Source organism: Rana temporaria, chromosome 9 (genome assembly GCF_905171775.1).
Source record: "Rana temporaria chromosome 9, aRanTem1.1, whole genome shotgun sequence".
NCBI lineage: Eukaryota > Metazoa > Chordata > Amphibia > Anura > Ranidae > Rana > Rana temporaria.
The window spans coordinates 124,286,597-124,300,868 of record NC_053497.1 but is presented as its reverse complement, the minus strand read 5'-3'; the positions used below and the strand labels follow the sequence as shown (position 1 = coordinate 124,300,868).

The window sequence follows — 14,272 nt, the reverse complement described above, 5'->3', positions numbered from 1 at the left end:
AAAAAAATATAATGTACAATGCTGCACATGCAATGTTAGTGTTCCCTGCATAGAGCATGCTGACAGGGGAGCACAAATGTTAAAAACACCATCAAAAACTTTTTTGGGGGTAGAATGGGAAGGGCTAGATGCTCTGCCAGTTTTTTATTATTGAGTGGTCAAGCATAAATCAGAGACATCTTTCCATTAGTGGCATAAAACCTTGACGGAGGTACTACCCTACTAGTAACAAAAGTAACAAAAGTTTTGGTTGGAATTCCACTTTAAATTGCACCTCTAGCCGAAATGTATGGGCCAAATCCTCAAAAGGGATACGCAGGCGGAACTGCTGTTCAGCCTGCGTATCCCTGTGCCTATCTTTGGAACTGATCGTCAGAAGCAGTTTTCCAAAGATAGGCAGAAGATCTGACATCTGTAAGACACTTACACTGTCAGATCTTAGGATGCAGTACCGCATCCGCCGCTGGGGGCATTTCGCGTTGAAATGGCGCTTTGCGTATGCATACGTAAAATTAGGGATGCTTTTACAAAGTGTAAACTAGTTACACCTTGTAAAAACAGACCTTTTTTTCGATCGCCGCTATTTTTTTTAAATTTAGAATTTTATTTTTCGGCGAGTAACTTTTTTTTTACCTGACGCAACTTTATTGTCCCGTCGCAATCCACAAAGCCCGGCGTAACGTAATTTCGCGCGCTGCCCATCGGGAAAATGACGTCACGAGCATGCGCAGTACGGCGGGAGCGCGCCTCATTTAAATTGTCATCGCCCCCTGCAGAAGAGGACCGCCTTGCGCCGGAGACATTTAAGTTACACGGCCGAAAATTTCTAGGTAAGTGCTTTGTGGATCGGGCACTTAGGTAGAAATTTTCCGCCAGTGTAACTTAAATGGTAAAAGTTAAGTTAGGCTACGTTTTTGTGGATTTGCCCCTATATCTTTAGTTTTGGATTGCGTATGGAAGGGTTAGAATTTCTTTCAGGTTTTTACCAGGAGACTTGGAAATTTTTGCTTTCCCCGGTTCCTCTCTTCTCACTCATCAACAAGGCTGAAGAAGCCAGTTGGGGGCTGTACATAGCTTCCTGTAAACATCACAGCACCCTGCTTCTGTACTCCGCTCAGGAGCCATCAAGCATGATGCAAGCAGTGGGTTGGCTCTGGGGAGGAGATACATCCACATGTAATGCTGAGCATTCATGAATGAAAGAACTGAAGTCCAATAAATTAATGGGGAGGGCCAGGAATGGCAAAGCAAGGGGAGAAAGAGCTAGATCAGGGGTCTCCAAACCCCGTAATGCCGGCCACATCCTGTGTGTTTTATCCAGCCCGCAGTGTAAACAAAGCCACCCATGCTGCCACGCTGTGTGTTTTTTTTTTTAAACAAGAGAAGCCGCGCCGTTTTTTAACAGTGGCTGCTGCCTTGGACCGCCGAGGTCTTGGATTTCATGATTCTAATATTTTACTTGTATTGTTTTGAACACATTTTTCACATTGGACTGCATGAACAGTTGGTTATCATTATTAAGGAAACACTTATATTGTGGATATTGTATGGACATTATAACAGGGAATTTTTGTATGATACATTGAATTGGTGCAATTGTGGGTTTTCTCACTATATGGGAAAACAGCACGGCACACCATTTATTTTTATTTTTATAACAGACACCATTGTTATTGGGTAATGCGTAAGATAGCGTGGGTAAACATCAGGGAAACAACCCAAAGTAAATAGAAGCCAGTCTGAACAATGAATCAAAAAAGGCCATTTTACAGTTAAACACATTCAGATAAAAATACTTTAATATATGAGCCACTGCATTAGAACAACTTGTGTGAATTAGATGAATGGGCAGGAATGTACTTGTTGTGTAGGAATGCTGTAAATGAGAGGAAGGGAACATGCATTGTGATAATGGACCATGCAGATGAATACAGATTCAACAACCCATGCAAATGAACAAAGACATGGAAATGCAGATCCAACATTTCAGCACAGACACTCCAACGTTCAATCTTCAGATACAATTTCTCAACACTATTTAACCAATTAGCATGTAATCATGTAGAAAAACAATCCTTCATTGCTGCCACATCTGAGGTTATATAAAACAAAACGCCTTACATTTTACTCCATCAACGGGATGCATCTGGCATTTTAGGAGATTACATAAATAAGACATGAAATAAACAACTTTGTGAACAGAATGTATTACCTACCTCTCGAAAAGGGGGATTTTCCCTGATTTAGATAACATTTTCCAAAAAAGATGAACTCCGGGTCTGATTTTTATTGCATAGTAACATTGGACCAGTTCGGACCAATGTAAGTATACGCATTCCATGCCTTTTGGACCCCTGTGGAAGCAGAGAATCACTCTACTAAAGAGATTGCCACGGTCTTCTGGATCTTGTGCCAAGCCACTGCCGTTCTTCAAAGTGAACACAGGAATTTGCTTGTTCACTTGGCACGTGTGCCTTTAACAGAGCACCTTGTATTTTTTTTTTGTTCAATTGAATAGAGGGGGTAGAGATTGTGACATCACTGCTCTGCCTCTTCACCTCATCCAATCATAGAAAGCCTTGCATTTATTTAAAAAAAAATACAAGGCATTCTGCGAATGGCACCTGTGCCGAGCAAGTGACCCCCCGTTGTCACTATTATCATGAAGCAAAACACTTTGATTAGAAGACTTATGCCTCGTACACACGATTGAAATTTTCAATGGAAAAAGCCCGACTGACTTTTTCCATCGAAATTCCGACCGTGTGTATGCCCCGTTGGATTATTTCCATTGGAAATTCCGAGGAATTCCGTCGGAGTTTAGATCGAGAACATGTTCTCTTTTACTCCGTTGGAATTCCGATGTGATTTTGTTCGGACAAAGGTCTGATCATGTGTATGGGGCTTAAGGGGGTAAACAAGCTCTGGAGCAATAAAACTAAGATGTTAGAAAAAAATTCAAATGTGAACCAACCTTAGCCTAAAATGTTTCTGTAACAGGGTCCATGAAGCTGTAACTGTTTTGCATGCAGTAAATAGAATGCTACTGATGAATAAAAAGCTGTGCTTTAAATGCTAACTTACACCATTTTACATCTGTATTTAGGGTGTAACATGGTGCCAAGCGGACCCCCCTCCCCAAAAGGTACACAGGGCTTCCTCTGACCCATAGTGACTCTGTTTTTAATTCTGCATGGTTATGAAGGCTTAGCACAGAGATCTAAGAATACATGAAATACAAGCCGTATACACCACCATGGCCGACAGACTTATAGTTTTCAATGGAATACAAGTACAATGATCACCACACTTGTAGTCCATTGACAATTCCTCCTCTTTTTTCACAATTGTAATTGGGCTAGCAGCAATTTGTCCACAACCAGGGGAGAGGTGGGTCCAATTTTTTTTGTCCAAAACAACCATATTCTTCCTAGATCACTTTCTCTTGCTTTTACAAACGTGGCCATGATTACACTGCATAAAACCAGGCTAGATGGTCCAGAAACGCAGACATTTCCAGTTTAGGAAGAGACAGCCAGATTGAATGTAGCTAGATGCAGCTGAAGGTCTAGGTGTTCAGTCAGTCATAGTAAAAGATTGCATGCTTCGAGATGCATGTAGAAATTAGTTCTAAATACATCTGAACACAGGTATTTTTTTAGCCGTGACCACAAGGCTTTGGGTAGTTACCGTACTTCACCTCTTGCCTATCATATGATGCAGATGTTCGGTGGCTAGGATTGTGGGCCTTAATGTACACACACCACACATATGTGCCAACGTCGGGCAAGATTTTGCTCTCAGCACAGTGTGGTCCCAACATAGTGACCAAGCAGTCATAGATAGCAGGTGTATAGAGGAAAGGGCATTTCTTATAATGTACTCAGTGTTACGTAGGCCTTACATTGTTCAAATTCCATACAATCAGAAATTTTGTGCGTTTTGTAATCCAATGATGCCACCATTGATTTTGAAATTCATGATGTTACAAAAAATTATTTTTGTGCCTGAGAATCTTGTTTTCTTTCCCTGGAATTTTCTTTTCTTGTGCTCATGAGCATTTATTTTTCAATTTATATTTCTCATACGATTTTCCCATCATTGGTTAGAAAATCATTAACTTTTCAAAATATTTCCAACATGCCCTATCACTCAAATTTGATGGCCTCACAAAAATCAGCCGTTGTTGTGGCCCACTAATGGTGCGAAAATTCTTAGATAAGATTTTCGAAAGAAAATTATTTTGAAATTCGACCCATGTATGGCCTTATGCCTTTTATGCTCTGAACATACTTAATTCATCAATCAATTAAATCCATTTAAGCTGCATCACTTACTCGAGTCTCTCCAGCCAAACCTCTGTCTCCCAGCCCAAACTGTCCTTCCTGATGCTAAACCTTGCCTCTTCTCAACTGCTAGACCTTTCGCATTTTTAGTATCAGGAAGGGCAGGGCCTTATCTCAACTTGGGCAGAACAGGAGGCACCATGTACAGTTCTAAAGGGCTTCACAGTAACACAGGGTTCGGTTTTAATACTAGCACACATATGTTTGGGCGCTACAAAACGCCTGTACTTCAGAATCATTTTTGCCTTAGAAACATTTTAGGGTAGATCAGGTTCACGCTAAATTTTAACTTAACAAGTTAACCATAGGCTCACTTTAAAGTTTCTCCCACCGGTTCCTTCTAAAGAAATTTGTAATCAAAAAAGGACTCAACTGCATTGTACAACCTTTACCTTTTGGATTCTTGACCAACGCATCGATGACATAGGCCGGGGTCGGTTCAGGTGCTATAAAAGTCTTTGAGGATGCTTGAAGGTAAAAAACCACACACTTTCTGGTTATGAGTCACAACTTGGCTGAATAACTACTGATAGGTACTGAATACACAGCTACCATCACAGCAAAATGATCAATTGGGTCTATTCTATTTTGTTGGTCATTCTTATACTCTATCACCTGTTCAGACTGTAAAAATGACCAACACTGGGACCTATGAGAGGTATTCCCCAACCAGTTCCTTGTGAGTCTCATATGGGCCTTAGCCGGCACTTAAGTAGCATTATCTAAGCGAAGGTCATCTTATTTATTTAATTTAAATAAAAAATAAAAACTACCATAAGTACCTGAACTTGTTTTCATATCAGCCTCCTATTATCACCGCACATCAACTCCAAGAAGAGTCGGTCAAACAGGGAGCTTTTGAAAATGCTTGTATTAGAGGAGAGATAATAAGCATGCTACCTCCTTGTCCAGTCACAAGCATGGATCGATCACTGGGCAAAGCTTATTTACATTTTAATCTCCAGGGAGGTCCAAGACCTGGCTGTGCTATTTAATAGGGGTGCCCAGATCACAAGCCTGAACAGAATTACCTATCGTTTGGCAGCTAAAGCAGTTCACATATATGTGTTATTTCGTTGTTTTCTTGAAGCTCAGCGTTAACAGTACCATCAATGTGATTTTTATTTTTGTATTCTGTATGAGTATTTTATAACCAGCACTCATCATGCCTGCATGTGGCTCACAAGCTGACACTGGTTAGTAACCTCTGCCCCACCTCTATACCTACAGCCAAGTACCTGATTTAGAATGTTTCTTGCCAGTAGAAGTAGTCAGAGGTGGTTCTCTGTAAGTTGGAGGGGCAGCTGCATATTATAAATACAGACAAAGTGAACATAACAGCACAAGCTGTACAATATTTGATATTGCTTTAATAATTTAAATAAAAGCACAAAAAATCTGACAAAATATGTTGCCAATAACAATCAAAGCGTCCATGACATACCCTTCTGTCCTTTTATTGTCAGTCACCAGTTTTTGGGTTTAGAAGTTACTACATAAGAGAAACTAAATGGGTAATTAATAATGTTTATCGGTTTTAATAACATTCCTTCACAGCTAAACAATATCACCTTCATCAGAAGTAGAGTTGGCTTTAAAGAGTAGCTCCACTTTTATTGAGAAAAAAAAGTCCCCTCTGGGTGACTGATGCGAATTGCAGGGATTTTAACAAACTTTGTAGTGGATTCCAACCATTCATTGCTCTAAAAAACAAAAACAGACAATCTGAATGAGAGGGTCTGGTTCATAATAACCACCCGGTGCACTCTTAGGCTACTTTAACACTGGGGCAGGGATGGTGTTAGCGGTAAAGCGCTGCTACTTTTTGCGGCGCTTTACCGCTGTTATAGCGACTCTTTTCGGCCGCTAGCAGGGTGCTTTAAACCCCCACTAGCGGCCGAATAAAGGGTTAAAAGCGCCCACAAAGCACCACTGCTGGAGTGCTTGGCAGACGATTTGGCATCGTTGCCCATTGATTTCAATGGCAGGGGCAGTGGGGGAGAGGTGTACACACTGCTCCAGCAACGACCCAAAGATGCTGCTTGCAGGAATTGTTTTCCTGTCCTGCAAGTGCACTGCCCCATCGGAAATCCGACAAATTCCATTGGAGTAAAATAAAACATGTTCTATATTTAAACTCCAATGGAATTCATCGGAATTTCCAATGGAATTTCTCCGATGGGGCTACACACGGTCGTAATTTCCTATGGAAAAAGTCCGTCTGACTTTTTCCATCGAAAATTCCGATCGTGTGTACACAGCATTACAGTGCAGTTCCCATTACATTAATTTAAAAAGGGACTGCACTGTAAGGGGGCACTGTAATGTAAAGGGGGACTGTGATGTGAAGGGGATCTGTCGAATGGCTGCGCATGCGCAGAATGGGAGATACGCCATTTTACGATGTCCCGTCGAATGCGCCGCCATCGAAAATGGCCGCACATGCTCAGAACGGCAGATACGTCCCGTTCGTAAGTAGGAGTTGTTCGTAAGTTATCAATTTGCCGGTTGACGAGTCACCCCAGTGTGAACCGGCTCTCATGCCGCGTACACACGGTAGTTTTTCGGCATGAAAAAAAAACTACGGTTTTAAAAATGTTATTTTAAAATCATCGTGTGTGGGCTCTTCACATCGTTTTTCGGCTTCTGAAAAACAACAAAAAAAAAATTCAAACATGCTGCATTTTTTAACGTCGTTTTTTAAAATGTTGTTTTTTGGGTTGTAAAAAATGATCGTGTGTGGGCTAAAACGACGTTTTAAACCCGTGCATGCCCAGAAGCGAGTTATGAGACAGGAACTACCATTCATAATGGAGTAAGCACATTCATCACGCTGTCACAAACAAAAAAGCGCAAATCGTCTTTTACCAACAAGGAATCAGCTAAAAGCATCCCAAAGGCAAATAGAACTTCCCCTTCAGAGTGCCGTCGTACGTGTTGTACGTCACCGCTCTTTGTTCATAATTTTTTAAAAACAATGGTGTGTGGGCAACATCGTTTTTAATGATGAAGTTGGAAAAACTTTGTTTTTTGGACATGCTGAAAAATGTTGTTTTTTTTCATGCCGAAAAATGACCGTGTGTACGCCGCATCAGGCTTCAAATTATAACATGGTTTGTGTAGCAATTGCATGCTATATAATAAAAAATGTTTTTTGTACTTGCTATATATACAGTATAGTTTTTTAATTTTCTATATTTTTTTCACACAAAAGTGGTGTTACCCTTTAAATTAAAGTTCTTGTGATTATGTAATGTAGGCCTATGACAGGTCTTGCAAGGTTTTACTGTCAAGTTTGTAATAACAAGACGATAGCAAGCAATGAAGAACTAAAAAGACAAACAAATTATGAAACAAAACCAATGTCCTCCATAATGCTAAGCCACAAACATGGCGACAAGTGTGATGTATTCATTTGACATCTGAGGGGTTCCGCAAATTCTCTGTGTGCCATTGAACATGGCGAAGGCCTCAGGGATAATTTGACTTTAATGCACAAATGACCTTTTTTTTTTTCGCCTTTTGACTTCCACAGATGGAGAGCTACAAGTCATCCTAGACCTGCGTGAGACCCGAGGCTACTAAATGCCATTGGACAGGTGCTTGTAGCTCTGGGCGAGACGGCAAGGCCTCAGTTTCCACGGTAACAGCCCCTCTGTCTGCCGGCAACGTTTGATCAGCTGTGATGAGAGAGAATGGCGAATGGGGCAAGAGCGACCTATCGTAATACACAATGAATAACAAGAGATAGATCTCTGAAATTACAAAGCTGCACTTGGCTGTGGATTTGTTACATATTAATTTACCCATTCCCATAGAAATGATTAACAATTCAGAAGAAGAAATTAATATAAAAAATCTGTAACATTTCTGCAAATTTGTTAAAGCTTCAATTGGCGTATAATGCAAGTTACATTTTTGCATGAAACTTGCAAGTACCATTCACACATTTGTAACCTTCTGACATGGTCTACTAAAATGGTATTTAAAGGGGTTGTAGAGGTACAATTTATTTTTCCTAAATAGCTTCCTTTACCTTAGTGCAGTCCTCCTTCACTTACCTCATCCTTCCATTTTGCTTTTAAATGTCCTTATTTCTTCTGAGAAATCCTCACTTCCTGTTGTTCTGTCTGTAACTAAACACAGTAATGCAAGGCTTTCTCCCTGGTGTGGGTGTCGTGCTCGCCCCCTCCCTTGGAATACAGGGGAGTCAGGACGCCCACTAACACACAGCTCCTTTCTCTATCTGCAACGTAGAGAGCGTCCTGACTCTCCTGTAGTCCAAGGGAGGGGGCGAGCACGACACTCCCCACCAGGGAGAAAGCCTTGCATTAAAGTGTGGAGTTACAGACAGAAGAACAGGAAGTGAGGATTTCTTAGAAGAAATAAGGACATTTAAAAGCAAAATCGAAGGATGAGGTAAGTGAGGGAGGACTGCACTAAGGTAAAGGAAGCCATTTAGGAAAAGAACATTTTACCTTTACAACTAGGGTTGTCCCGATACCGATACCAGTATCGGGAACGATACTGACCATTTGCGGGAGTACTTGTACTCCCGCAAATGCCCCTGATGCCAGATCCGATACTACCCCCCCCACCGCCGTCGCCGCATACCGCAACGCCCCCGCCGCCTATTTAATCAGCGTGCGGGGAACATTACACCTTTTATTTGAATAGCTGTCTGTTCCGCGCCGCGTATAGACACTCCCCCTTGCTCGGGATTGGACGGGTGATCTGTCTATCAAAGTGCAGATCACCCGTCCAATCCCGAGCAAGGGGGAGTGTCTATACGCGGCGGGGAACAGACAGCTATTCAAATGAAAGCTGTAATGTTCCCTGCACGCTGATTAACTAGACGGCGGTATCTAGGTATGGGGTGACATGGCTGCATATGTGGGGGACATGGCTGCATATGTGGGGGACATGGCTGCATATGTGGGGGACATGGCTGCATATGTGGGGACATGGCTGCATATGTGGGGGACATGGCTGCATATGTGGGGGACATGGCTGCATATGTGGGGGACATGGCTGCATATGTGGGGGACATGGCTGCATCTGTGGGGGACATGGCTGCATCTGTGGGGGACATGGCTGCATCTGTGGGGGACATGGCTGCATCTGTGGGGGACATGGCTGCATTTGTGGGGGACATGGCTGCATTTGGGGACACATTTAAAAAAAAGTATCGGTATTCGGTATCGGCGAGTACTTGAAAAAAAGTATCGGTACTTGTACTCGGTCCTAAAAAGTGGTATCGGGACAACCCTAATTACAACCCCTTTAAACAAGCGCTGGGAGAAAAAAATGCATGGTAGGGTACCAGGCTGGACACACTAGCTACCCTTAATTGAGCGGAGTGAGGCAAGTATGACCAACTGGATAAGAGGAAACATGGAGTCACACAGAGTCGTGCTTCATCCAAGAAATTTTAATAAGGTCTCAGTCATATATACAAATTTACAAAAAAGTAGAGAAGAGGGGTGTCTATAGTTTTAACCAATAAGGGGATATCACAAACAACATGGTTGGAGGGTTTAGATACTCTCTCATGTTTTTATTGTTGTATGAGCTTCCATTGTGAGATTTCCCCTTATTTACTGTTCTAGTGACTTGGAAAGAAAGCCAGATAAAATTTCTATTGATAGCACAGACTAAAAACCACAAATAAAAAATGTCATTGCTATATTTGTCCTAGTTGAAAATACTTGATACGTACGGTGCTGGTGACAACGCTGTCACAGGGACAGGAAGTGAGGGTAAATCTCACCAGCAAGAACACATGCAGCAATGAAAACCTGACAGGGGTCTAACCCTTCCAAAGACAAAAAGAAAATTATTTTGACAGCAGCGAGCCTTTGCAGAAATCCTGTAACTAAAACAGAGACACTTATTTTTTTCTTGCAAAGCTGGTGGTATCTTTCAGATGTTTAACATTTAGCCTCGGCTCTGAGAATGATATTTTTCTCACAATCTTTACTGCTACAGAAGCGGATCCAAACTTTAATGTCTAAAAATATATCCTAGTTTGGTGGTTTTATTTGAGTCAATCACTGACGGATGATTCTTCGTCAGTGTGGGTTGCCCTGGCAACACAAGACTAGCCCAACTTTCAAACTTTTATAAAAGTATGCATATGGATGTTTCTAGGACAGTTTGATACAGCTCTTTACTTGAAAAATCCCCGGTTGACCTCTCATTTTGCTTTTAGTTTAAATTAGAAGAGAAAATTGGGGCAATTTATGAGAACTAAGAGAAAGAATAAAAGTGCCCATAACAGCCAATCAAAATGCACTGAAAATGTTCTGTTTCATACGCTAAACTAAAATAGATTTCACTGTTTTGGTAAGGTCGGGACTCAACGCTCCACCAGGATTTAACTGCTGCATGGCTATCACTGGCTAAAAGCAATGGGGTAGATCCACATAGAATTGGATCCGCGCAGTGTATCAGAGATACACTACGCCGCCGTACCTTACCTGGCGTTCTTTTGAATCCTCAAAGATTTTGCGCCGTAAGTTACGGCGGCGTAGTGTATTTCATTTAAATGAATCGCTTCCCCGTGCCGAATGAACTGCGCATGCGTCGTCGCAAAATTTCCCGCCATGCATTGCGCTAAATGACGTCGATAGGACGTCATTTTTTAACTTAGACATGAGTTACGTCCATCCCGATTCACAGACGACTTACGAAAAAAATAAAAAAACTTCAAATTTCGACGCGGGAACGACGGCCATACTTAACATGGCAAGTCTATCTATATGCCGCAAAATACCAGCTTTAACTATACGCCGGAAAAAGACGACGTAAGAGAATGCGTCGGCCGCGCGTACGATTGTGGATCGTCGGAAATAGCTAATTTGCATACCTGACGTGAAAAACGACGAGAACGCCACCCAGCGGACGCCGAAGTATTGCATCTTAAATCCGAAGGCGTACAAAGCCGTACGCCTGTCGGATAGAACCCAGATGCTGTCGTATCTTGGTTTGAGGATTCAAACTAAAGATACGACGCGGGTAATTTGAAAGTACACCAGTGTATCAGTAGATACGCCGGCGTACTCGCTTTGGGGATCTACCCCATAGTTTCTCTTGTCATTATAGACATTCTCTAGTGGATGCTCTACTGCAGAAGTGACAAATTGATAAATGTTAAGCCTCGTACACACGATCGGACTTTCCGCAGACAAAGCTTCGGACTTTTCGTCCGAAGGGCGTTGGCCAAAATCTTGTCTTGCATACAAACAGATTTTCAGCTCTTGAGCTCCAACCCTTTGGACACCTTCTGCTAATGTCGTGTTTGGTGAGCATTGATTCCGAGCATGTTCGTCTGACAAGCTTGTGTACACACGATCAGAAAATCCGACAACAGACCGTTGTCTGCAGAAAATCCGACAACAATTGCCTGATGGAGCGTACAAACGGTCAGATTTTTTGCCAACAGGCTGTCAACACGCAATTCCCGTTGGAAAATTCGATTGTGTGTAAGAGGCTTTAGGCGCAATGCCAAGCTCTTTGCCAGTCGCAGCTATGCCAGGAACAGGAAGGTAGAAGAGCTTAATGATGGGGTCTTCGAACTGCACTGAACCTTGAATTGGGCTTTTCAACCCTGTCCAAAAGAAAGGAATATTCTCTCTTTTTTTAAACCTGATTGCCAGAAAGTCTTCTTCTTTCAAGAACTTCACATTAGACCTTTTTACATCAATATATTATTTCAACAGCTTAACTTTAGATGGTCATTGTTGCTTAGTCATAGAATAGACATACCTCTGATCTTTTCAGGTATTTCCTGGCGCTGGACTTTAGGTTCCAGCACTGGTGGTGTTGGTGAGCTCTGAGGGGCTTCAGACAAACAGATTGGAAAATTAAATTTATAAACACAAAATTCGTAGGATAGGGGATCACAGTGCTTCTCATTACTACTAGTGCTAGAAACGCTGAGCAGAGAATAAACTAACTGCTATTAGTAGGCTTTGGTGAGAGGCTTTGGTGAGAGGCTTTGGGAGGCTGGGAGGCTTTGGCGTGGTAAGAGGTCAAACATACAGGGTCAGGCCACCTATTAACATATCGTAGTTATGATTGGTGTAGATTAGTACAATGAAACTATCAGCAGACACAAGTCCAAGAGAAAAGTGAATCTGTGATTTACTCATGCATGTCAAAGTACCAAGTTCACTTAAGTGCACCTCCTCTACTTATACGCGCTCTCTATTTGCACCCCTGCCACCGTGGTGTAAGCTTCACGTGGTTCTGGCTGGAGCATGCATTCAGCTAAGGACTCTACCCCCCATCTTAGGCTCCCATCAATGCATCGCAATGGGATTTTGCTTTGCTCCAATGAGTGTACAGAGCAGTGGGTGAGTGTACACAAAGTAAAAAAAACAGTATGGGACTCAATTAAATATAAGAAAAAAGGGGCGCACCGACCTAGTGCATTACCAAACAATCATTTTAATATAGCTAAAAAATAAATGGTTATACTCACATAAAAACATGGTATACATGCACATCATGGCAACAGCAATAGCGAACAGTTTCTCTTGAGTCTATAGTTGGAACCAGAGATGCTGAAGGAGCAGACGGTATTGCAGAGTGGCTAACACGTTTCGAGACAGGACCCTCTTCAAAATCGTTAACAGCTATTGCTGTTGCCATGATATGCATGTATATCCCATTTTTTATGCGAGTATAACCATTGCTGTTTTTACCTATATTAAATGTATTTTTTGGTAAAACACTAGGTCGGTGCGCCCTCCTTTTTTCTTATATTTTACAGTTCCAAGGACACCCATTATTCTGAGGAGGGCAGCAAGGCCATTGACATTTTATAAAAAGGGTTGAATGCATCACACATCCCTAGACTCAGCACCCAAGCAAAGGGGAATCGTTTTGTGATTTTGGTACTCAATTAAAGCAGACATTTCCCTCTTTTACTAAATTTAACATCAGCATTTAAAATAATCTAACGTTGATTTAAAGAAAAAAATTTTTTTTTGCACACACTTTCTGGTTCTCCCATGAAGGTACTAGTGACAACGCCCTGGCCACATAGATGCCCCCTGAGAAGGCAATGTCACTAGTGCTTTAAGGGAGATTCTATACATAAGCTGTATTCTAAAACTGTCTATGTGCGAGATGAAGTGAATGACGTCATGCTCTTCATCATGTGCATGCGCTGTATGGCATTAACTCCTTTGATGCTTAAAAACAAGATCTCACGAGAAGATATGAAGGCAAAATATGTATGGCTGATTTTTCATAGAAGCAGTTGTATAAAAATCTAAATCAGTAATGACTTCCATGGCTAACGCATACATTTATGTATTTTATACAAAAATATGGATATGTGTTGACTGAAAGCACGCGATTTCTCCTTTTTTTGATGGTAATATTATTTGCATAGTATTTTATAAAGACAAAAATGATGCTAATAGATTTCCTGCCTGTGGTGCCCGACTACAACTGGAGGTCATAGAAAATGTCTACCCCTGCTGCTTTAATTAGGTCACATAACTTATAAATATTACACAATCATCAGCATATGCTTTGACAGTATTTGTCTGAGGAAAAATATCAGCATGGTCTTTTTCAGCAAGTAAAGAAACCCCAGAGACTTACAAGTGTGTCCTCCACCTTTTTCATTAATCTTTAAAATAAGTTCACATGCTAACGCATTTTTGAGGCTTTAACTACTGCTATGCAAGCCTCAACCTCTAGGAGGTGCTACAGCAGGCAGCTGTCTCACTATTTGGAAATTTGTTTTAAGCCTGTAGAAGCTGGCAGGGACCTACCTTCTGTATGGTGGTAAAATTTTCGTGAGGGAGGGGAGCCCACCTGCAAGGGGGCTGCAACAGAGGAACTTGTGTCCACTGATGAGAAATCTGACACAGAAGAATCTGATAAGTTTAAGGCTTCCATATAATCTC

At 41.7% G+C, this 14,272-nt stretch overlaps 1 protein-coding gene across 5 annotated transcripts in view; it reads right to left on the bottom strand.

The window, feature by feature from the left end:
- The window catches only part of NTNG2 (netrin G2), a 188,140-nt gene that overhangs the window by 33,231 nt on the left and 140,637 nt on the right, over positions 1-14,272 (bottom strand). For 2 of the 5 annotated variants that reach the window (XM_040324411.1, XM_040324414.1), the window contains 4 exons: positions 14,138-14,227; positions 12,114-12,188; positions 5,585-5,650; positions 4,739-4,813 (listed from right to left, as the gene is read on the bottom strand). The exons of 1 other annotated variant lie outside the window; for it this stretch is intronic. In XM_040324411.1, the coding sequence (XP_040180345.1) occupies positions 4,739-4,813; positions 5,585-5,650; positions 12,114-12,188; positions 14,138-14,227 (306 nt within the window). The remainder of the gene's footprint in view (positions 1-4,738; positions 4,814-5,584; positions 5,651-12,113; positions 12,189-14,137; positions 14,228-14,272) is intronic. 2 more of the 5 variants (XM_040324412.1, XM_040324413.1) reach the window with 1 other exon arrangement.